At 43.4% G+C, this 24,886-nt stretch overlaps 2 protein-coding genes across 6 annotated transcripts in view; one reads left to right on the top strand and one right to left on the bottom strand.

Moving 5' to 3' along the window:
* kiaa1328 (KIAA1328 ortholog) overlaps positions 1–14,171 on the bottom strand; it is a 144,994-nt gene extending 130,823 nt beyond the window's left edge. Inside the window, exons 1-4 of one of the 5 annotated variants that reach the window (XM_072252347.1) lie at positions 14,117–14,153; positions 12,790–12,837; positions 3,409–3,557; positions 2,388–2,485 (exon numbers count right to left, since the gene is read on the bottom strand). In XM_072252347.1, coding sequence (XP_072108448.1) covers positions 2,388–2,485; positions 3,409–3,549 — 239 coding nt within the window. In that variant the 5' untranslated portion in view covers positions 3,550–3,557; positions 12,790–12,837; positions 14,117–14,153. Of the gene's footprint in view, positions 1–2,387; positions 2,486–3,408; positions 3,558–12,789; positions 12,838–14,072 lie in introns of all 5 variants that reach the window. The other 4 variants (XM_072252344.1, XM_072252348.1, XM_072252345.1 and 1 more) reach the window with 4 other exon arrangements.
* Positions 14,172–14,284: 113 nt separating this feature from the next.
* Positions 14,285–24,886, top strand: part of tpgs2 (tubulin polyglutamylase complex subunit 2) — a 37,155-nt gene continuing 26,553 nt past the window's right edge. Inside the window, exon 1 of the mRNA XM_072252343.1 lies at positions 14,285–14,521. Within this exon, the coding sequence (XP_072108444.1) occupies positions 14,449–14,521 (73 nt within the window). The 5' untranslated portion in view covers positions 14,285–14,448. The remainder of the gene's footprint in view (positions 14,522–24,886) is intronic.

The raw sequence follows: 24,886 nt of genomic DNA, 5'->3' as shown, positions 1-24,886 counted from the left end.
AAGACTTTTTAAAAATAATTCTTAAGATCAAAAATAAATTTATTTTCCAGACAGAGCATAATCATAGCGGTACAAAATACAACACATAAAACTCCAAAAATCCAATATTCGTTATGCATTTGCTTCATTCATGGTTATATGAAGTCTATTACCCACAGGCCTTCGGTCAGCCACATATTACAGGGAATATTGCTGGTTACATGGCCAGAGTAAAGAGGGGTTAGAGACACCAGCAGTCAGGAATGTGGGTAATTTTACAACAGTCAAGATTGTGTGTGTCTCTGTGTCTCATGTTTCAGCTTGCTTGACAATTCACCAGGTTGTGTTTCCTGTGTTCCCTATGTACTTACCACAGCTCAGTTTCTCACTCCTTCAAACTCAATGCAAAATGTCATAATACTGTAACATACACAAAGGGGAAAAAAAAAAGCATGTTGGTGTAATGAGTAGCCTGTAGTAATCTGGAGAATCTGCCAATCTAAGACCAAAGTCCTTAGTTTCGAGTTTTGCTGTACAATCTGAAGCCAAAAAAATTACATTACATAGCACCAGACTGTTCACATATCTTGGAGAATCAACTGGTCTGGTCCTCTGACATCTTGTGATATCCCATACTAACTACTACTGATTTGTGTTGGCATTTAATAAGCTCTATTTATACCATCTTAAAACCAAGCCCTTTTTAGATTAGTTATATTCTTACATGAATGTGCCTTTAAGAAAATTAGTACACAATTTACTGGGATAAAGTTTATGATAAATCAATTTTGTAACCAGTTACAATAAACTGCTACTCAGATCAGGCATTTTCTTTAAAATAAAAATGCCATTAGACTTCAATTAAAACTCTGAACTCTAAGTACAATGGGCTATCCAGAAGAAGAACTGGCATAAGCACCGGCCCGATGGGCCACAAGGCTCGTGACAGACTTTAATCTTTAAAATCCAGAAAAAGTAGTACTACGAGAACACCTAACAAAGGAAAAATTTCTTAAATAGTACATTTGATATTAGAAGCTTAGTCAATATTAACTCTGTGGTTAAGGCGGCATACGGTGCATTGGTCTTTATCAACCGTGGGATTGAGTTTAAAAGCTGAGAGGTAATGTTGCAGACCCTGGTCAGACCCCACTTGGAGTACTGTGCTCAGTTCTGGTCGCCTCACTACAGGAAGGACGTGGAAACCATAGAAAGGGTGCAGAGGAGATTGACAAGGATGTTGCCTGGATTGGGCAGCATGCTTTATGAGAATAGACCGAGTGAACTCAGTCTTTTCTCCTTAGAGCAAACGAGGATGAGAGGTAACCTGATAGAGGTGTACAAGGTGATGAGAGGCATTGATCGTGTGAATAGTCAGAGGCTTTTCCCCAGGGCTGAAATGCCTAGCACAAGAGGGCATAGTTTTAAGGTGCTTGGAAGTAGGTACAGAGGAGATGTCAGGGGGAAGTTTGTTTGTTTGTTTTTCCACAGAGAGTAGTGAGTGTGTGGAATGGGCTGCTGGCGGCGGTGTGGTGAAGGAAACAATAGGGTCTTTTAAGAGACTCCTAGATGGCTACATGGAACTTAGAAAAATAGAGGGCTATGGGTAAAGCCTAGGTAGTTCTAAGGTAGGGACATGTTTGGCACAGCTTTGTGGGCCAAAGGGCCTGTATTGTGCTGTATGTGTTCCATGTTTCTAACACAAGCTTCAAGCAAGTTTACAGAGAAGTAAGACCATAAGACATAGGAGCAGAATTAGGCCATTTGGCCCATTGAAGCAGTTTGGATTCAGGCAGGAAGGAATAGCACAAACTGCAAAACACCAAAGAGCACCCAAAGATTGTAAGCTGGTAAAATATTCATAACAGTATTTTATCACAAAGCAGAATCAAAGTCTACAGGAAAAGAGGGTCACTCAAGAATATCTGCACTTTTAGAAGTTCTGCAATACAATCAAAGCCTTTTTAGAAGTCTGAATGCAAACCATTGACCAAGAATGGAATGCTCCTACTTCCTAGCCCAACTTTGTTTTTATATAAATATTCCTTCAGTCCAACAGTGAACTACAAATTATCTTGGGTGCCATCAGCAAAGAAAATCTGCAAAGATCCTGAAGCAATATTTCCTGAGAATGAAGGTGGTTCTGATTCCAGAATAGCACAAGCATTTGTGTGAGCTTGTACTTTTATTTTTCCAGAAGTCGCATATACGAGTGTGGATTACCTTATACAAGGAGAAGCTTAATACACATAGCTACTGATGGAAATGTTGATTGGAGGATGCCTCTTTGTGAAACACACGAAGGTAGTTTGGTATAGTGTGTAAATGAATAACAGAATCTGGGGGAAATGGACCGGAACATGGAGATAACGTGGACACCAAGACAAATTAAAAATTGTGAAACTCACCTTGCAAGTTCCCTGATTAGGTTAGCAATGCGCCTCTTGTCTTCTGGGCAAAGGTCCTTCAAAGATGCAGTCTTAGACCCCTGCTTCTCCTTAATAACCTTGTTAGGACAAAACACCAAAAAATTTGTTACATTTCTTCCATGCTAATATCCCCTCCATCTTTCCCTTCAACTCCACATTAGACCTGTGGGATTCTCATGTTCCAAATGTTACCTCCTAACTTTTATTCCAATGACTCAATTTGCCATGTGATCCACACTAAATCCAGTATAGTCAAGAACTCAACTTCCTGTGATATCTCTATTTCTCCACAAAAATAATTCAGTGAGACAATGGAAACAAACCTGGGAGGGGAGAACAAACTCAAAGACCGCATATAAATTTAATAAAGATAATTCAGATAATTCTACTTGCAGAAGTCAGTGGCACAAGTGGGAGAGGAAATTTAAATTTAAAATAAGTCCCTCCCTAAATGACAGATCCACCATTCCAGCAATCAGTCTGGTCAATTTTTCCTCACTCTACAGCAAATACACACTTTTTTTTTTGAAAAGTAGTAAGGAGACCAGAACTTTATACAATACTCTAGGTGTGACTTACCCATGTATATAAACTATTAGGTATTTCTGTTACTGTTCTTTTCATTGTTGTTTGTTCTTTATCTTTTGTGGGGGCGGTCATGCTTCATTGGTTGCACAGTAACTATTATTTTATTCTTCTTTACACTTGTGTACAGGAGACGACACTAAATAATCTGTAATCTAACAATCAGTCCTTCATTTGGTTCCTTGTTATACTGATCCATAATGCAGTCGTACATACATTCCAGTAACTTATTTTCTACATTGTAGAATTAATCTACACATAAGACTAGGCAAATCAAATTAAAGACTCCATGATTACTGTGGCCAGTTACACGACTCCAATTTCCTTACTTAGAGCATACTTTACAGCACAAAATATCATACAAGGACATAATCTTCAATAGCTTACAGAATGCAATAAAATTACAAAAGTTTACCTCATTTGACATGGATAGCTTTACAGGTCTAGTCTTCATAGGATTCACAAAAATGAAATCAGTATTTTGTGTGGATTTTGCTCTAACTTCTTGAATTTTGCAGCATTTTGCATTTGTTTCAGATCTGACATTTCCTTCCATCAACAATCCTAATAAATGCAATAAACATTTTGTAAAGATACCCTTCAGATCATCAGCAAACAGATAAATAAATTACCTTTTAAAAGTAAGATGCAGGAAACATTGTTAGTATCACTCTGAGCACCTTCACTCTGTCCACTGTAAAAGGCAGGATATCCTACAGCCACTCACTTGAATTCAACTTCCCATCCCAACATGTCTTACAATGGCCTGCCATGATAAGGCCACACTGAGACTGGAGGAGCAGCACCTTACATTCCATCAGGGTACCCTCCAACCTGATAGCATCAACATAGTTTTCTCTAACTTCTGGTAATTTCTCCTACCTCCTCCTTTTTCCATTCCCCATTCTGGATCCCATCCCACCCCTTTTCTTCTTCTCAACTGCCCACCACCTACTTCTGGTGCCCCTCTGCCTCCCCTTTCTTCCATGGCCCAATGTCATCTAATACCAGATTCCTTCTTTGTCAGCCCCTTGCCTCCTCACCTCCATCACTCCCAACTTCTTACTTCATCACCTCACCATCCTTTATTCTCATATGGTTTCACTTATCACGCACCAACGTGTACTCCTTTCCTTCCCCTACCTCTTATTCTGCCCCCTTTCTTTCCAGTCCTGATTAAAGGTCTCTGCCTGAAAAGCCGACTGTTTACTCCCCTCCAGAATATTATGCAAATAAATTAACTCTGACAGCAAATAACTCTGGCAGCTCTTCACTTCAAAGTAAATTTATTATCAAAGTACATATATGTCACTACATACAACATTGATATTATTTTCTTGCAGGCATTCACAGTAAATACAATAAAAGGCACACAACATGGAGAAAGACAACAAAATAATAATAAGTAAATAAACAACAAATATTGAGAACACAAGATGAAAGTGAGTCCATAGGATGCTGGAACAGTTCAGTGTTCTGGTGAGAGAAGGCACGTGAAATTATCCCCTTTGGTTCAAGAGTCTGATGGTTGGGGGGTAACAACTGTTCCTGAAACCGGTGATGTGGGCTCTTGTACCTCCCAGATGGCAGCAACGAGAAGACAGTATGGCCTGAACAGTGGGGGTCCTTGATAATGGATGCTGCTTTCCTGCGATAGTACTCCAAATAAATGTTCTCAATGGTGGGGAGGGTTTCACCCACGATGAACTGGGCTGTATGCACTATTTTTCATAGGATTTCCCACTCAAGAGCCTTGGTGCTTCCATACCATGCTGTGAGGCAACCACACTATACACTCTCCACCATATATCTACAGAAGTTTGTCAAAGGGTAGATGCCATGCCAAACCTTCACAAACTTCTAAAAACAGTGCAGGCACTTCCATACTTCCTTTGTAAGGGCACTTGTGTGCTGGACCCAGGACAGTTTCTCTGAAATGATAACACAAGGAACTTAAAGCTGCTGATCCTCTCCACCTCTGATCCCTAGATGAGGACCAGCTCATAAACCCCTGGGTTCCTTCTCCTGTAGTTAATGATCAACTACTTGGTTTTGCTGACATTGAGTGAGAGGAAAATTGTTGTGGCACCACCTAGCTAGATTTTCCAATCTCCCTCCTACATGCTGATTCACCACCACCTTTGATTCGGCTAATGACAGTGGCATCTTTAGCAAACTTAAATGTGGCATTGGAGCAAATAAAGTAGGGGGCTAAGCACACAGCCTTGTGATGCACCTGTACTGATGGTGATTATGGAGATGTTGCCATCAATCCGAACTGACTGAGGTCTGCAAGTGTAGAAAATCGAGTACTCGAGGAAATCTGCAGATGCTGGAATTTCAAGCAACACACATAAAAGTTGCTGGTGAACGCAGGAGGACAGGCAGCATCTCTAGGAAGAGGTACAGTCAATGTTTCAGGCCGAGACTCTTCGTCAGGACTAACTGAAAGAAGAGTTAGTAAGAGATTTGAAAGTGGGAGGGGGAGGGGGAGATCCAAAATGATAGGAGAAGACAGGAGGGGGAGGGATGGAGCCAAGAGCTGGACAGTTGATTGGCAAAAGGGATATGAGAGGATAATGGGACAGGAGGCCTAGGGAGAAAGAAAGGGGGGGGGGGGGGAGCCCAGAGGATGGGCAAGGGGTATAGTGAGAGGGACAGAGGGAGAAAAAGGAGAGAGAGAAAGAATGTGTATATATAAATAAATAACGGATGGGGTACGAGTTGGAGGTGGGGCATTAGCAGAAGTTTGAGAAGTCAATGTTCATGCCATCAGATTGGAGGCTACCCAGACAGAATATAAGGTGTTGTTCCTCCAACCTGAGTGTAGCTTCATCTCTACAGTAGAGGAAGCCGTGGATAGACATATCAGAATGGGAATGGGACGTAGAATTAAAATGTGTGGCCACTGGGAGATCCTGCTTTCTCTGGCGGTGTTCAGTGAAACGATCTCCCAGTCTGCGTCGGGTCTCGCCAATATATAAAAGGCCACATCGGGAGCACCGGACGCAGTATATCACCCCAGCCGACTCACAGGTGAAGTGTCGCCTCACCTGGAAGGACTGTCTGCGGCCCTGAATGGTGGTAAGGGAGGAAGTGTAAGGGCATGTGTAGCACTTGTTCCGCTTACAAGGATAAGTGCCAGGAGGAAGAACGGTGGGGAGGGATGAGGGGGGACGAATGGACAAGGGAGTTGCGTAGGGAGTGATCCCTGCGGAAAGCGGGGGGGGAGGGCGGGGAGGGAAAGATGTGCTTAGTGGTGGAATCCCGTTGGAGTGGCGGAAGTTACGGAGAATTATATGTTGGACCTGGAGGCTGGTGGGGTGGTAGGTGAGGACAAGGGGAACCCTATTCCTAGTGGGGTGGCAGGAGGATGGAGTGAGAGCAGATGTGCATGAAATGGGGGAGATGCGTTTGAGAGCAGAGTTGACGGCCACAGGGATCACTCCCTATGTGACTCACTTGTCCATTCATCCCCCCCAATCCCTCCCCACCAATCTCCCTCCTGGCACTTATCCTTGTAAGTGGAACAAGTGCTACACATGCCCTTACACTTCCTCCCTCACCACCATTCAGGGCCCCAGACAGTCCTTCCAGGTGAGGCGACACTTCACCTGTGAGTCGGCTGGGGTGATATACTGCGTCCGGTGCTCCCGATGTGGGCTTTTATATATTGGCGAGACCCGACGCAGACTGGGAGATCGTTTCACTGAACACCTACGCTCTGTCCGCCAGAGAAAGCTGGATCTCCCAGTGGCCACACATTTTAATTCCACATCCCATTCCGATATGTCTACCCACAGCCTCCTCTACTGTAAAGATGAAGCCACACTCAGGTTGGAGGAACAACACCTTATATTCTGTCTGGGTAGCCTCCAACCTGATTGCATGAACATTGACTTCTCAAACTTCCGCTAATGCCCTACCTCCCCCTCGTACCCCATCTGTTATTTATTTACATACACACATCCTTTTTCTCTCTCTCCTTTTTCTCTTTCTGTCCCTCTCACTATACCCCTTGCCCATCCTCTGGGCTTTTACCCCCCTCCCCCTTTTCTTTCTCCCTAGGCCTCCTGTCCCATGATCCCCTCATATCCCTTTTGCCAATCAACAGTCCAGCTCTTGGCTCCATCCCTCCCCCTCCTGTCTTCTCCTATCAGTTCGGATCTCCCCCTCCCCCTCTCAAATCTCTTACTAGCTCTTCTTTCAGTTAGTCCTGACGAAGGGTCTCGGCCCGAAACGTCGACTGTACCTCTTCCTAGAGATGCTGCCTGGCCTGCTGCGTTCACTAGAAAATCGAGTATCCAGTTGCACAAGGAGGTATTGATGCCGAGGACTTGAAGCTTATTGATAAGTTTTGAGGCCATGATAGAATTGAATGTCAAGCTATAGTCAATGAAAAACATCCTGATGTATGCCTCTTCACTATCCGGATATTCCAGGGTTGAGTAAAGAACCAATGAAATGGCATCTGCTGGTTAATCTGTTGCAACCGTAGGCAAACTGTAGTGGGTCAGAGTCGCTCCTCAAGCAGTTGATATGTTGATTAGGCAGAGCCTGGTGGCACAGAATTAAGACAACAACCTTTCCTTCAATATTGAGAAGACAAAACAGCTAGTTATGGACTACACGAAGGGACTGGTGCACTCGCTTCTACATGCATCAATGGTGCCAAGGTGGAAATGGCTGTTTGGCTTCAAATTCCGAGGTGTAAACATGCCCTGGTCCAACTTTATAGAAAACACACCAGCACCTCGACTTCCTCAGAAAGCTAAGAATCAGAAGGATCTGGGCATACAGATCCATAATTCAATGAAAGTGGCGTCACAGGTAGAGGATCATAAAAATTGATTGAAGCCAGCCACTGTGATCCAGCCACTACATGGTGGCACCATTTGTAAACATGTAGATGGCATTACAGCAGAATGCAACTGCACTGTCATGAGTGTATAGGGAGTAAAGAGCTGAGGACTGAGCCTTGCAGGGCACAAGCATTGAGGATAATTGTAGCTGAGATGTTATTGCCTAGTGTTCAACTTTAACCCCCAACTCCAACTCTGCACCAGCAGTTTATATGCAATAACCCTCTGCACCTTGCTAATCAAAAATTCATTTCTGAATTTAAAATATTCAAGGGCTCTATTTCCACCATTTTGAGGAACAGAGTACCAAAGACTCTTGTCCATAGTTTCCCTGGTTCCAGATTTTCTTACAAGAAACATCCCCCCACATTCACCATAAGTCCTCAAAATCGGATATTTCAAATCCCTGCTCATTTTTCTAACCTCCAGTGGATAGAGTTGGCATGTCTGAATTTCTCCTCAAACTATTCATTGCAGCTTTTGCTGAAAAAAAAATCTGACCTGCTGGCAATACATTAACATCCTTCATTGACAAGGAAACCAATCCAATACACAATATTCAGATTTGGTCTCATCAATGCCATATATAATTGACTCCAACTCTACATTACTTCCCTTTTTCTTTTTTAATTGAATGCCCCCAACAACTGATGAATACTTTGTTAACTGCATTACTTGCACACAGTCCTTCTGCAAATCATGCACTAGGAAACCCTGGTCTCAGAAGCATTGCAATACATCACAACAGACGAGAGGTGTCAGTTCCCAGAGAGCTCAAGTTTATTGTCATCGCAATACAAATATATACAACCAATGTTCCTCCAGACCACGATGCACACACAGCACATGAAACAAACTATTACCACAAATCAATTAACAAAATACAATGGAAAAGGCAAGTGTAAAGAATAGGTAAACAGCTCACAGCTCACTGTCCAAGTGATGAGCCCTCAGTGGCGGCAGGGTATTCTCAGTGCCTGAGGGAAGCAGCTCTTCCCCAGTCTAGCAGTGGTAGCCCTGATGCTACTATACTCTCTTCTTGATGGGAGTTGGTCAAACAGAATGGGGGTTGGGTGGTAGGGATCCTCAACAATGCATCGGGCCTTTTGTATACAACCCTGCTAAATATCATAAACTGGGGGGGGGGGGGGGAGGGAAGAAAGGGAGACCCCATGACCCCCCCTCTGTAGTAGTGTCTTGCAGTCCAATGCCTCACAGCATCTGTACCAGACAGGTACAATAGTGCTCCTGTAAAAAAAAAAATGCTTAGAATAGGAGTGGGGAACCTTGGTTGCCTCAAACTCTTCAGAACGTGTAGACGTTGCTGTGCCCCTTTGACTAATGAGGTGGTAGGTCTAGGTTAGATTATCCATTATGTGCACACCAAGGAACTTTGAGCTCTTCACTCTTTCCATGGCAATGGAGTGGTCAACCAGCAACCTCCTGAAGTCCACAAATATTTCTTTTGTCTTGTCCACATTGAAACTCAGATTCTCCTCACACCATTTGACAAACCTCTCTACCTCTGCTCTGTATACCAGATCATCATTGTCGCTGATGAGGCCAACCACTGTTGGTGCAGTTTGAACTGGATCTGGCAGTGCAGACGTTACAGCACTGGGCTGAGCACACAGTCCTGGTGGGGGGGTGCATACCACTGTTCAGTGTGATAGAGTCATAGAAATGTACAGGACAAAAACAGGCCCTTCAGCCTAACCGGTCCATGCTAAACCATTTAAACAGCCTCCATAGCCCTCCATACCCCTGCATCCATGTATCTATCAAAACTTCTCTTAAAAGTTGAAATCAAGCTCACATGCACCAGCTGTGCTGACAGCTCATTCCACACTCTCATGACCTTCTGAATGAAGCTTCCCCTCATGTTCCCTTTAAACATTTCACCTTTCACTCTTAACTTATGACCTCCAGTTGTCCTCCCACACAACCTCAAAGGGTAAATGCAGGCTTTTCCAATCTGTACACCTCGATTTTGTATACCTCTATCAAATCTTCTCTTAATCTTCTACATTCATGCCATTTTCCCTGACCAGTAATGCTATCCCTCCACTCTGCCACATCTAAAACAATGGAAGCCCAGAATATTGAGTACCAGTCCTGCCCCTCCTACAACCAAGTTACACTGATGGCTACAATATCATAATTCCAGGTGATGATCCATTCTCTGACCTCATGTGCCTTTCCAACAATACTTCTTATTGTTATTGTATTAAAATAAATGCAGCTCAGAACATTAGTCGCACTAAGCTCAGTCTTTTGATTCCTGACTTTGTCTAAGGTCTTAACAACATGTCTCCACAACATCTCCATTAACTGTTCTTGCACTTTGGTTCCTATCCCCCTGCAACTCTAGTTTAACCTGCCCCCACCCCACCTAGCACTCGCAAATCTTGAGATATTGCTGCTAACTCAGAGTGACTGGGGTCGTTCTGTCAAGAAATCCAAGATTCAGTTACAGGGAGGTTGAGTCCCAGCAAAGACAGTTTGCCCACCAGCTTCTAAGGGATGATTGTGTTAAACACCAAGCTGATGAGCAAAAACCTAGCACAAGAGGCATTGTTTTCTAGGTGGGACAGGAAGGAGTGGAGGGCTGAGGTAAGGCATCATTGGCAGACCAGTTTGAACAGCAGACATAATGTAACTGGGTAGTGAGATTTTATACGGATCCACTACCAGCCACTCAAAGCACTTCATTATTATTGATGTCAGTGCTTTTGGGCTGTGATCATTTAGGCCAGTTACCATTGTTTTCCTGGGCACTGGAATGATGGTGGCTGCCTACAGGGATAGTGGGCAGTTGCAAACAAATGTTAAAGATGTCCATTAAGATCACTGTCAGCTGGAGCCCACAATCCCTCAGCACCCAACCAGATATATTGTCCAGCCCCACCGCTTTGCGTGGGTTTATCCCGGATAGTATCCTCTTCACTCCGGTTACGGCCAGACAGGGTTCCTGTTCCCCAGGGGGAGAGAGGGCTTTCCGTCACTCACTGTGTCACATCTTCCACAGTAGGCATTCAGCCTAACAGGAAAGGATGTGTCACTGTTGTTGATGTGCAGGGTGGACTTGTAATCTGATATGGTTTGTATACCTTGCCACAACCGCCAAATACCCCCGGTGTCACAAAAGTGGCTGGGAAATTTCTGAGTGCACTCGTTCGCTTTCCTGATGACACAGAGAGTGCGGCTCTTGCTGACCTTACAGTCGTCCTAAAGCCCGTTCCAAAGGCAGCATCCTGATCCCCAAGCAGTGGATGAACTTCTCCATGGTTTCTGGTTTGCCCTCTGGCAGTGCAGTGTTTAATCACAGTCGTCATCACCATCAGGTGCCATGCCCAGTTTGAGCTTGGACTGCCATGGCCCACACACCTCTGTTTCGGGTCAAGTGGATCAGTTCATTGGTATTCATTTCCAGTACTCTGGCTGCTGTCTCCATCATCATTTGTCTTTGTCTTCCTCTTGCTTTCTTCCCTTCAATCTTTCCCATAATTACCGTGCATTCTAACTCTTCTTTCCTAATCACATGTCCAATGAAGTTACATTGCCTTTTCATGATCTCATACATTAATCACGGTAATGCCCTCAAAAGATTTTCCTATGTAGCCAGTCACTGATCCCACATAGAAACATTGAAAACCTACAGCACAATACAGGCCCTTCGGCCCACAGAGTTGTGCCGAACATGTCCCTACCTTAGAAATTACTAGGCTTACCTATAGCCCTCTATTTTACTAAGTTCCATGTACCTGTCCAAAAGTCTCTTAAAAGACCCTATCGTATCCACCTCCTCCAGTTGCCGGCAGCCCATTCCACGTACTCACCACTCTGAGTAAAAAACTTCCCCCTGACATCTCCTCTGTACCTACTCCCCAGCACTTTAAACCTGTGCCCTCTTGTGGCAACCATTTCAGCCCTGGGAAAAAGTCTCTGACTATCCACACGATCAATGCCTCTCATCATCTTATACACCTCTATCAGGTCACCTTTCATCTTCCGTCGCTCCAAGGAGAAAAGGCCGAGTTCACTCAACCTATTCTCATAAGGCATGCTCCCCAATCCAGGCAACATCCTTGTAAATATCCTCTGCACCCTTTCTAAGGCTTCCACATATTCATCAATGCTGATGTGATGATCGTAGGTAGCTGCCTCCCTGAATATGCTCTGGTCCGTGGCACAGTCCTACAACACGGAGGTGGAACCTTAAGGCCAAATCCTGATCTTCCTGTATACTGGTTTGACTCATTTAACCAGTGGTCTGTATGCAGGGATTAGCAAAATAGATATATGGTCTGATTGTCCAAGGTGGTGGCAGAGGTCAGCATTGGAGGCTAGTGAACATTGGTATAAATAAGGTCTAATATATTCTCTCCTCTGATTGAGGAGTTGACATGCTGGTAGAAGTTTGGCAGGACTGTTTTTATGTAGGCATGATTGAAGTCACCAGCAACAACCACTGAGGTGAGCTGAGCTGAAAACCTAAGTTTTTATTGTACTTTGGAACAGCTAAAATGCAATATCAATAATAATTCATTCTCTAAGTAAATGTTAGAAAGATCCACAACTGAAGTAGAAGACATCACTTAAGCAAAATAAAAGACGTTTTAAATTATGAAAGACAGAAATTAGGCTAAACAGAAGTCACTGGATACTAATATTAATATGTTTTACAATAGATGCTACTTGCAAAGCACAAAGATGTCACAATCCAAAAGTAAAATGCGATAGATTATTCTCATACATGTATTAATCATTTCATTTACTAAGGTTGAATAAACAAATATTTAATATTATTGTGTTTACTTTCACACAAATTTTGTAGATTTTTGGGGTGCAATATAGATCAAACATGTTGGAGAATGATTAAATATCAATTTATAGAACATATTTAAACCACAAAATATTTTCCCAAGGCATACCTGGTACAACCACTACAGATTGTTCTTCATCTGAAGCTAGATACAATTCTGTCAAAGAAAACAAGGCATGCTAGGCACAGTATAGGCATTTGATACAGTCAAAGACTCCAACATATCATTCATAATTCAATTATTACAAAACAATATCAATGAGTTTTCAGACACATTTTTATACCTAGAAACAGCCCATATTGAAGGCAGAGAGCAAAGTCCATTTTCTGGCCAGCTATTCTCAGTGAGATTGAAATTTTTTATTATAGGACTTGACGAGCATTAGAAAGCACAACACAAAAACCTTAAAAGATCATTAGCCACACTCTCTCTTGGTATTGCAGCTTAATCATCTTGAGCAATATCTTCTGAAGTGCTTGTTTTTTTAAATATATTAAATCCACATTGTGTAAGTTATGTCACCATGATGGTATATTCAAGAATTCGTGGATTTCAAACAAGCCATTTAAAAGCCCTCAAGGAGGAGCAAACCAGTGCTGGGCAATGGGAAAATCTAAACAACAGTCCCATAAACATACAAACTCTACCACTCAAGGACAATGGACGCATGGGAATCTCACTATTTTCAAGTTTCCCTACAAGTTAGATACCATACTGGACTGGTGAAAAAGTAAAAAAAAAATCACCAGTTGCTGGATCAAAGCCCTGCCATAACTGCCCAATCAAAACTATATTTAGTAAGGACAAATGGTGACAGTAATAAGCAACGGGAAAAAAAAACAAAAACACAAACTTGCAACATCGGAAAATGAAAACAAATTTTTTGATATAAACAATGAATTTCCCAAAGTAAACTCAAAAGTCTACACTGGACTACGTTGTTTACAATGCATGATAAACTCTTCGGCATCGAGCCACATCTAAACTTCCCATAACTGATACCAAAATATAATTTACAAATTACCTTTTCTTAAACATAAGCAAAATAATCGACTAGGTATAGAAAACGCTAGCTAGCCATAGATGGGATTTCAGCATCAGTGGTTCCTTTTGAACAAAATCGCTGAGTTTCTGTTTTTTTCCAAATTGTTTTATATTAAGAAAGCAATAATGACACTACGTTCAAAACACGCCCAAAGTATGATAACCCTAAAAGTCTAAGTATATTTACCTACAACATTAATGTGCCCTGAAGAGGGAAGGGTTAGAAAGTTAACAAAATTCCAAGTACCAATTAACAAATTAGAGACATTATAGACTGACAGTTGACTTGCAAACCCCATACTTAAGTCTTTTATTGCGGGGAGTGGAATAACTGAGTAATACTCTACCTCAACAAAAGGATACGATCTTTACTCCAAAAAGCTTCACTCACCAGATTGCTAGGTCTCGCCATCTTAAACAACCGCCACTCCCAACCTGCACCGCCCGTCGCAGTCAACACGCCCTTTCCGCCGGGGAACGTCACGGCGGAAAAAGCTCTGCCATCCGTGCACATTGTATCCCGGGCGATAGAAACTACATTTCCCATAGTGCTGTGGGACTGACGCATGCATTTACAGCGTCCTGGCGGAGTGGGCTTTGGATAAGGAGGTTGGAAAGGTTTGCGGTTTATGTGAAAGTTTACGTTATAATCTTTTTTTGTTTTGGCCACGTTTATGTGTGCTCACGGAGAGGTAGTGTTTTGAAAAAGAACCCCGGAACAGAATGGAAGACGATAAAATGATGGATACGAAGGGCTTGATGGACCGGTTGACGTTAGGTGTAACCAAGATACTGGGTGAGTGCAGGATGGTTATGGTTACCATGGAAAGTAGCAGGTGAACCGGGCTCACCGGCGGGAAGAAACTGGGCTCCAATGATAAATATTAAGACGGTCTGAAAAAAAAACCTAGGGAGCCACTCCTCAGCACCTGTAGTTTCTTTACTGCTCTTTATTTAGGCAATAAATTGATGTGAAGATTTTTTAATGTGGATGCTGAAAATATTAAGTATAAGCAATATGTCCTACCTTAGTAGTCCTCTTCTCATAAGATGTATTGTGGATTTCTGTAAATTATCTTCAGGATACATCAGCATAATGTGTTCTATTCCTCCATTCTCATATATTGTGACATATTTTACTGCGAGAAGGCAGGCTACATCTGTGGAAAGTTCAAAGTTCAATGTAAATTTATTTTCAAAGTATATGTATGTCACCATGTACTAAATTGGTATTTATTTTCTTGTGAACATTTGTAGTTGGTGTAATGAAACACAATAGAATCAATGAAATAATCATTGATCATTGGGATAATAATGAGAATTTGCAGATGCTGGAAATCCAGAGCAATGTACAAAATGCTGGAGGAGCTTAGCAGGTCAGGCAGCATCTACCAAAATGAGTAATCAGTCAACATTTCAGGCAAAGACCCTTCAGGTCATTCAGCGAGTTTAAAAAGAAGACAGCTTAAGGTAGACAGATTAGGAGGGCTTTGGCTTAATGGGTCGAGAGGAGATAGGTTGCCTGTGAGAAATAGAGACAGGAGGTATGTCTGTGAGGCCGGTGTTCTGTACTGGGTGTCAAATGTGGGAAGTCCGGGAGACTCCCAGCCTCCCAGAAGGCCACACCTGCACCAAGTATGTTGAGCTGCAGCTCCTTAGGGAACTGGAGCTGCAGCTCGATGATCTTCATCTGGTCAGGGAAAATGAGGAGGTGATAAGGTATGAGGAGGGAAATGAATTGAAGCAGCAGAGATGTGGTTTTTGAGGAGGATGCAAAGAATATCATTAATGAAATGAATATCTAACGAGAATGTCATGAACAGCAAACACAAAAAGAGAAATAATGTATGAGATCATGAAAAGGCAACGTAACTTCATTGGACATGTGATTAGCAAAGAGGAGTTAGAATGCACGGTAATTATGGGAAAGATTGAAGGGAAGAAAGCAAGAGGAAGACAAATGGTGATGGAGACAGTAGCCAGAGAACTTGACCTGAAACAGGAGTGTGTGGGCCATTGCAGTCAGAGCTCAAACTGGGCACGGCATCTGATGATGATGATAGAGAGGAGCTATCAGGCAAGTAATTGCACCGGGGCCTCAAGAGGCAGTTAAGTTGGTAACAGTCAGGAGAGGGAAGGGCAATGGTCAGATACTAGAGAGTACCCCTGTGGCTCTCCCCCTTAATAATAAGTACTCCTGTTTGAGTACTGTTGGGGGGGGGGGGAATGGCCTACCTAGGGGAAGCAACAGTGGCTGCACCTCTGACACACAGTCTGGCCCTGTGGCTCAGAAGGATAGGGAAAGGAAGAAGGCAGCAGCGATAGGGGACTCTATAGTTAGGGGGTCAGACAGGCGATTCTGTGGATGCAGGAAAGAAACGTGGATGGTTGTTTGCCTCCCAGGTGCCAGGGTCTGGGATGTTTCTGATCGCGTCCATTTATCCTGAAGTGGAAAGGTGATCAGCTAGAGGTTGTGGTACGTATTGGTACCAACGATATAGGTAGGAAAAGGGAGGAGGTCCTGAAAACAGACTACAGGGAGTTAGGAAGGAAGTTGAGAAGCAGGACCTCAAAGGTAGTAATCTCAGGATTTCTGCCTGTGCCACGAGACAGTGAGTATTGGAATAGAGTGAGGTGGAGGAGAAACGCGTGGCTGAGAGATTGGAGTAGGGGGCAGGGATTCAGGTTTCCTGATCATTGGGACCTCTTTTGGGGCAGCCATGACCTGTACAAAAAGGATGAGTTGCACTTGAATCCAAGGGGGAACCAATATCTGGGCAGGGAGGTTTGCTGAGGCTATTGGGTAGAGTTAAACTAGAATTGCTGGGGGGTTGGGAACCAAACTGAAGAGATGGAGGTAGGGGTTGTTGGCTCACAAATAAAGAAAGCTTGTAGGCAGTGTGAGAGGGAGGATAGGCAGGTGATAGAGAAGGAATATGCTTAGACCGATGGCTTGAGATGTGTCTTTTTTAATGCAAGAAGCATCGTGAACAAAGCAGATGAGTTCAGAGAGTGGATCAGTACTTGGAGCTATGATGTTGTGGCCATTACAGAGACTGAAATGACTCAGGAGCAGGAATGGTTACTTCAAGTGCCAGGCTTCAGATGTTTCAGAAAGGACAGAGAGGGAGGCAAAAGAGGTGGGGGTGTGGCACTGCTGATCAGAGATAGTGTCACGGCTGCAGAAAAGAAGGAAGTCATAAAGGGATTGTCTACTGAGTCTCTGTGGGTGAAAGGTAGGAACAGGAAGGGGTCAATAACTCTACCAGGTCTTTTTTATAGACCACCCAATAGTAACAGGGACATTGAGGAGCAGATAGGGAGACAGATTCTGGACAGGTGTAATAATAACAGGGTTGTTGTGGTGGGAGATCTTAATTTCCCAAATATTGATGGACCTCTCCCTAGAGCAAGGGGTTTAGATGGGGTGGAGTTTGTTAGTGTTAGATGTGTTCAGGAAGGTTTCCTGACACAATATGTAGATAAGCCTACAAGAGGAGAGGCTGTAATTGATCTGGTATTGGGAAATGAACCTGGTCAGGTGTCAGGTCTCTCAGTGAGAGACGATTTTGGAGATAGTGATCACAATTCTATCTCCTTTACCATAGCATTGGAGAGAAATAGGAACAGACAAGTTCGGAGAGCGTTTAATTTGAGTAAGGGGAAATATGAAGCTATCAGGCAGGAACTTGGAAGCATAAATTGGGAACAGATGTTCTCAGGGAAATGTACAGCAGAAATGTGGCAAACGTTCAGGGGATACAGTGTTCTGCATAGGTATGTTCCAATGAGACAGGGAAAGGATGGTAAGGTACAGAAACCGTTGTATACAAAGGCTGTTGAAAATCTTTTCAAGAAGAAAAGAAAAGCTTACAAAAGGTTCAAAAAGCTAGGTAATGATAGAGATCTAGAAGATTATAAGGCTAGCAGGAAGGAGTTTAAGAATGAAATTGGGAGAGCCAGAAGGGGCCATGAGAAAGCCTTGGCAAGCAGGATTAAAGAAAACCCCAAGGCATTCCACAAGTTTGTAAAGAGCAAGAGGGTAAGACATGAGAGAATAGGACCAATTAAGTGTTACAATGGAAAAGTGTGTATGGAACCGGAGGAGATAGCAGTGGTACTTCATGAATACTGAAGCAAAGTATTTATTATGGAAAAGGATCTTGGCAACTGTAGGGGTGACTTGCAGCCAATTGAAAAGCTTGAGCATATAGACATTAAGAAAGAGGATGTGCTGGAGCTTTTGGAAAGCATCGTTGGATAAGACTGGATGAGATGTACCCCAGGCTTCTGTGGGAGGCAAGCGAGGAGATTGCTGAGCCTCTGGCAATGATCTTTGCATCATCAATGGGGACAGGAGAGGTTCCGGAGGATTGGAGGGTTGCAGATGTTGTTCCTTTATTCAAGAAAGGGAGTAGAGATAGCCCAGGAAATTATAGACCAGTGAGTCTTACTTCAGTGGTTGGTAAGTTGATGGAAAAGATCCTGAGAGGCAGGATTTATGAACATTTAGAGAGGCATAATATGATTAGAAATAGTCAGCATGGCTTTGTCAAAGGCAGGTAGTGCCTTACTAGCCTGATTGAATTTTTTGAAGATGTGACTAAACACATTAATGAAGGTAGAGCAATGAATGTAGTGTATATGGATTTCAGCAAGGCCTTTGATAAGATACTCCATGCAAGGCTTATTGAGGAAGTAAGGAGGCATGGGATCCAAGGGGGCCTTGCTTTGTGGATTCAGAATTAGCTTGCTCACAGAAGGCAAAGAGGGGCCATATTCTGCATGGAGGTCAGTGACCATTGGTGTGCCTCAGGGAACTGTTCTGGGACTGCTTCTGTTCATGATTTTTATCAATGACCTGGATGAGGAGGTGGAGGGATGGGTTAGTAAATTTGCTGATCACACAAAGGTTGGGGGTATTGTGGATAATGTGGAGGGCTGTCAGAGGTTACAGCGGGACATTGATAGAATGCAAAACTGGGATGAGAAGTGGCGGATGGAGTTCAACCCAGGTAAGTGTGAGGTAGTTCATTTTGGTAGGTCAAATATGATGGCAGAATATAGTGTTAATGGTAAGACTAATTATGTAGCTATGTAGGACCCCTGGTCAGTCCCCACTTGGAGTACTGTGCTCAGTTCAGGTCACCTCACTACAGGAAGGATGTAGAAACTATTGAAAGTGTGCAGAGGAGGTTTGCAAGGATGTTGCCTGGATTGGGGAGCATGCCTTATGAGAATAGGTTGAGTAAACTCGGTCTTTTCTCCTTGGAACAGCAGAGGATGAGAGGTGACCTGATAGACATGTATAAGATGATGAGAGGCATTGATCGTGTGGATAGTCAGAGGCTTTTTCCCAGGCAGAAATGGCTAACACGAGAGGCATAGTTTTAAGGTGTTGGAAGTAAGTACACAGGCGATGTCAGGATAAGTTTTTTATGTCGAGAGTAGTGAGTGCATGGAATTGGCTGTCAGCAACGGTGGTGGAGGCAAGTGACAGGGTCTTTTAAGAGAATCCTGGATACAGTGGCATGCAAAAGTTTGGGCACTCCTAGTCAAAGTTTCTATTACTGTGAATAGTTAAGTGAGTAGAAGATGAGCTGATCTCCAAAAGTCGTAAATTTAAAGATGAAACATTCTTTTCAACATTTTAAGCAAGATTATTATTTTTGTTTTGTACAATTTTAGAGTGGGGAAAAAAAGGAAAGGAGCTCCATGCAAAAGTTTGGGCACCTCAAGAGATTTGAGCTCTCAGCTAACTTTTATCAAGGTCTCAGACCTTAATTAGCTTGTTAGGGCTATGGCTTGTTCACAATCATTGTTATGAAGGGCCAGGTGATGCAAATTTCAAAGCTTTATAAATACCCTAACTCCTCAAGCCTTGTCCCAAAAATCAGCAGCCATGGGCTCCTCTAAGCAGCTGCCTAGCATTCTGAAAATTAAAATAAATGATGCCCACAAAGCAGCATAAGGCTATAAGAAGATAGCAAAGTGTTTTCAGGTAGCCGTTTCCTCAGTTTATAATGTAATTAAGAAATGGCAGTTAACAGGAACGGTGGAGGTCAACTTGAGGTCTGGAAGACCAAGAAAACTTTCCGAGAGAACTGCTCATAGGATTACTAGAAAGGCAAATCAAACCCCCCACCCCCACCCCGTTTGACTGCAGAAGACCTTCAGGAAGATTTAGCAGACTCTGGAGTGGTGGTGCACTGTTCTACTGTGCAGTGACACCTGCACAAATATGACCTTCATGGAAGAGTCATCAGAAGAAAACCTTTCCTGCGTCCTCACCACAAAATACAGCATCAGAAGTTTGCAAAGGAACATCTAAACAAGCCTGATGCATTTTGGAAACAAGTCCTGGGGACTGATGAAGTTAAAATAGAACTTTTTGGCCGTAATAAGCAAAGGTATGTTTGGAGAAAAAAGGGTGCAGAATTTCATGAAAAGAACACCTCTCCAGCTGTCAAGCACGGGGGTGGATCAATCATGCTTTGGGCTTGTGTTGCAGCCAGTGGCACGGGGAACATTTCACTGGTAGAGGGAAGAATGAATTCAATTAAATACCAGCAAATTCTGGAAGTAAACATCACACCATCTAAAAAAGCTAACGATGAAAAGAGGATGGCTTCTGCAACAGGACAATAATCCCAAACACACCTCAAAATACACAATGGACTACCTCAAGAGCTGAAGGTTTTGCCATGGCCCTCATAGTCCCCCAACCTAAACATCATTGAAAATCTGTGGATAGACCTCAAAAGAGCAGTGCATGCAAGATGGCTCAAGGATCTCACAGCACTAGAAGTCTTTTGCAAGGAAGAATGGATGAAAATCCCCCAAAGAAGAATTGAAAGACTCTTAGCTGGCTACAAAAAGTGTTTACAAGCTGGGATACTTGCCAAAGGGGGTGTTACTAAGTACTGACCATGCAGGGTGCCCAAACTTTTGCTTCGGGCTCTTTTCCTTTTTTATTTTGAAACTGTAAAAGATGGAAATAAAGTTTTCTTGCTTAAAATATTAAAGAAATGTGTCATCTTTAACTTTTTGCCTTTTGGAAATCAGGTCATCTTTTACTTGCTTAGCTATTCATAGTACTGTGAGCAATGTGAGGGTCATGTTTTTTGACTTCAGTGCGTTCAACACCATCCGCCCTGCTCTGCTGGGGGAGAAGCTGACAGCGATGCAGGTGGATGCTTCCGTGGTGTCATGGATTCTTGATTACCTGACTGGCAGACCACAGTACGTGTGCTCGCAACACTGTGTGTCCGACAGAGTGATCAGCAGCACTGGGGCTCCACAGGGGACTGTCTTGTCTCCCTTTCTCTTCACCATTTACACCTCGGACTTCAACTACTGCACAGAGTCTTGTCATCTTCAGAAGTTTTCTGATGACTCTGCCATAGTTGGATGCATCAGCAAGGGAGATGAGGCTGAGTACAGGGCTACGGTAGGAAACTTTGTCACATGGTGTGAGCAGAATTATTTGCAGCTTAATGTGAAAAAGACTAAGGAGCTGGTGGTAGACCTGAGGAGAGCTAAGGTACCGGTGACCCCTGTTTCCATCCAAGGGTCAGTGTGGACATGGTGGAGGATTACAAATACCTGGGGATACGAATTGACAATAAACTGGACTGGTGAAAGAACACTGAGGCTGTCTACGAGAAGGGTCAGAGCCGTCTCTATTTCCTGAGGAGACTGAGGTCCTTCAACATCTGCCGGACGATGCTGAGGTTGTTCTACGAGTCTATGGTGGCCAGTGCTATCATGTTTGCTGTTGTGTGCTGGGGCAGCAGGCTGAGGGTAGCAGACACCAACAGAATCAACAAACTCATTCGTAAGGCCAGTGTTGTTGTGGGGATGGAACTGGACTCTCTCACGGTGGTGTCTGAAAAGAGGATGCTGTCTAAGTTGCATGCCATCTTGGTCAATGTTTCCCATCCACTACATAATGTACTGGGTGGGCACAGGAGTACATTCAGCCAGAGACTCATTCCACCGAGATGCAGCACTGAGCATCATAGGAAGTCATTCCTGCCTGTGGCCATCAAACTTTACAACTCCTCCCTTGGAGGGTCAGACACCCTGAGCCAATAGGCTGTTCCTGGACATATTTCATAATTTACTGGCATAATTTACATATCACTATTTAACTATTTATGGTTCTATTACTATTTATGATTTATGGTGCAACTGTAACGAAAACCAATTTCCCCCAGGATCAATAAAGTATGACTATGAGTAACAGAAATTTTGACCGGGGGTGCCCAAACTTTTGCATGCCACTGTAGGTTCATGGAGCTTAGAAAAATAGAGGGCTATGGGTAACCCTGGGTAATTTCTAAAGTAAGTCCATTCGGCACTGTATTGTGGGCCAAAGGACATGTATTGTGCTGTAGGTTTCCTGTGTTTCTATTTCTTGATGGTTGGCATGGATAAGGTGGATCCAAAGACAATCTGTGTTGTATGCTTTACAGTGTAAGTACAGAACATGTTTAATATTAATGGTCAGGTAGCTGTATTTCCTGAATCTACATTGTGCTCCACAATGATTTGAGATAGGGTTAACCCACTGAAATATTGATAACAGCCAGTTCCGTAAACAAATCTTGCAAGATGGGTAGCGGATACAACTCATGATCATTTTCCGAGGAGATGTTGGTTTGTCTGTCATTAGACACTTGGCAAGGGCTAATAAAAAGAAGTTAGGTTTAAGCAGAGTGACATTGTGTGAGTTGGCCAGCTTTAGATTGGGGAGCTCAGGCTTTGGTGAGAAAAGGCAGAGGGTGCAGTCAGATTTTTTTTCATTTAATTTTCTTTTCTTTCTTGTTGCACAGTTAGAGAAGCGGGAATCTCTGGCAGGGTGGTGGAATTCTGCTCTTGCGGTTTGTAAGAAGGCAGGAGACCTGCAGTGTCCCTGATGCCTGTGCCTGTAAAGGTGCATCCAGCTGCAGCTTTCAGACTGTGTTTAGGACTTGGAGCTGGAACAGGATGAACTCCGGATCATTCTGGAGGCTGAGAGGTTGATTGACAGGACATACAGGGTGGTGGTTACCCCCAGGAAGCAGGGCACAAGTGATCATCAGGAGGGGAAATGGGGATGAGCAGCCAGTGCAGAGTACCCTCCCTCACGAACAGGTACACCATTTTGGATACTGTTGGGGGAGAACAACCAGGCCGAGGAAAGACACAGCGGTCAGGTCTCTGCACTGAGTCCGGCTCTGTGGCCCAGAAGAGGAATGCAGTTGTGACAAGAGATTCCTCAGTTAGAGAAGCAAAGTGGACAGCATTGTTTGGATGTGAAAGAGACACCCAGATGGTATGTTGCCTCCCAGGTGCTTGGGTTAGGGATGTTCGGATCAGGTCCACGGCATTCCAAAGGGGGAGGGTGAACAGCTGGAAGTCATGCTATGTATTGGTATCAAGGAAAAGAGAAAAGGTCCTGAAGAGAGAATATAAGGAGTTATGTAGTAAGCTGAAAAGCAAGACCTTCAGGGTAGTAATTTCTAGGTTGCTTTGTGTGCCACACACCAGTGAGGATAAGAATCAGGTGATTTGGCAGATGACTATGTGGCTGAGGTCTTTGGGATCTCTTCTGGGGAAGGTATGACCTGCACGAGAAGGATAGATTACACATGAACCCAAGGGGGATAAATGTCCTTGCAATCAGGTTTGCTAGAGGTGGTGGGGAGAGTTTAAACTATTTTGGTAGTGGGGTGGGAACTGGAGTGATGGGGCTGAGAATAGGGCAGTTGGTATACATGTGGATACAGTGTGTAGTGTAACTGCGAGGAAGGGCAGGTTGATGATAGGACAGAATTGCAGTCAGTGGGATGAGTTGAAGTGTAACATGGGATTGGGTGTTATGTAATGAACCAGATTTTATTAGGGAGCTTTAGGTAAAGGAACCCTTAGGAGGCAGTAATCATAATGTGATAGAATTTACTCTGCAGTTGAGAGGGAGAAGTCTCATGTATCAATATTACAGTGAAGTGAAAGGAATTACAGAGGCATGGGAGAGGAGCTGGCGGGAGTTGATTGGGGACACTATCAAGAATGACAGTAGAACAACAACAATGGCTATAGTTAATGGAAGCAATTTGGAAAGTGCAGGCTAGATATATTGCAAAGAACTATTCTAAAGTGAGGATGATGCAACTCATGGTTGATAAGGGAAGTAAAGGCAGTGTTAAAGCAAAAGATGGGGCATTAAATATAACAAAATTTTGTGGAATTGGGAAGCTTTTAAAAACCAACATCTGTTAGTCCTGCAAGACCATGGATCTGCGCCATGGTCTTCACTCTCCAGGGTGCAGGCCTGGGCAAGGTTGTATGGAAGACCAGCAGTTGCCCATGCTGCAAGTCTCCCCTCTCCACGACACCAATGTTGTCCAAGGGAAGGGCATTAGGACCCATACAGCTTGGCACCAGTGTCGTCGCAAAGCAATGTGTGATTAAGTGCCTTGCTCAAGGACACAACACGTTCCCTCAGCTGGGGCTCGAACTCACGACCTTCAGGTCGCTAGTCCAATGCCTTAGCCACTTGACCACGTGCCCACACTTATAAAAAACCAACATAAGGCAACTAAAAAGTCATAAGGAAAGAAAAGATAAAATGTGAAGTTAAGTCGGTCAATAATATAAAAAAGGATACCAAAAGTTTTTTTGAGGTATGCAAAGAGTAAAAGAGAGGCGAGAGTGGCTATTGAACTGCTGGAAAATTATACTGAAGATGTAGTAATAAGGGACAAAGAAATGGTGAATGAACTTAATGAGTATTTTGCATTAGTCTTCGCTGTGGAAGACTCTAGCAGTGTGCCAGAAATGCAAGAGTGTCAGGAGGCAGGAGTGATTGAAGTTGTTATTATTAAGGAGAAGGTGCTTGGGAAGCTAAAAGGTTGAAGGTAGATAAGTCACCTGGATCAGATGGACCACACCCAGGTTTCTCAGAGAGATAGCTGAAGAGATTGTGAAGGCATTGATAATCTTTCAGTAATCACTAGATTTTGGCATGGTTCCGGTTTGTCAGGAAAATGGCAAATGTCTCTCCACTCTTTAGAAAAGGAGGGAGGCAGTAGAATGGAAATCATAGGCTAGTTTGCTGACCTCAGTGGTTGAGGAGATGTTGGAGTCCATTATTAACGATGAGGTTTGGGGGTAT

Source organism: Mobula birostris, chromosome 3, assembly GCF_030028105.1.
Source record: "Mobula birostris isolate sMobBir1 chromosome 3, sMobBir1.hap1, whole genome shotgun sequence".
Classification (NCBI taxonomy): Eukaryota; Metazoa; Chordata; class Chondrichthyes; order Myliobatiformes; family Myliobatidae; genus Mobula; species Mobula birostris.
This window is presented reverse-complemented; position numbering and strand designations above follow the sequence as displayed.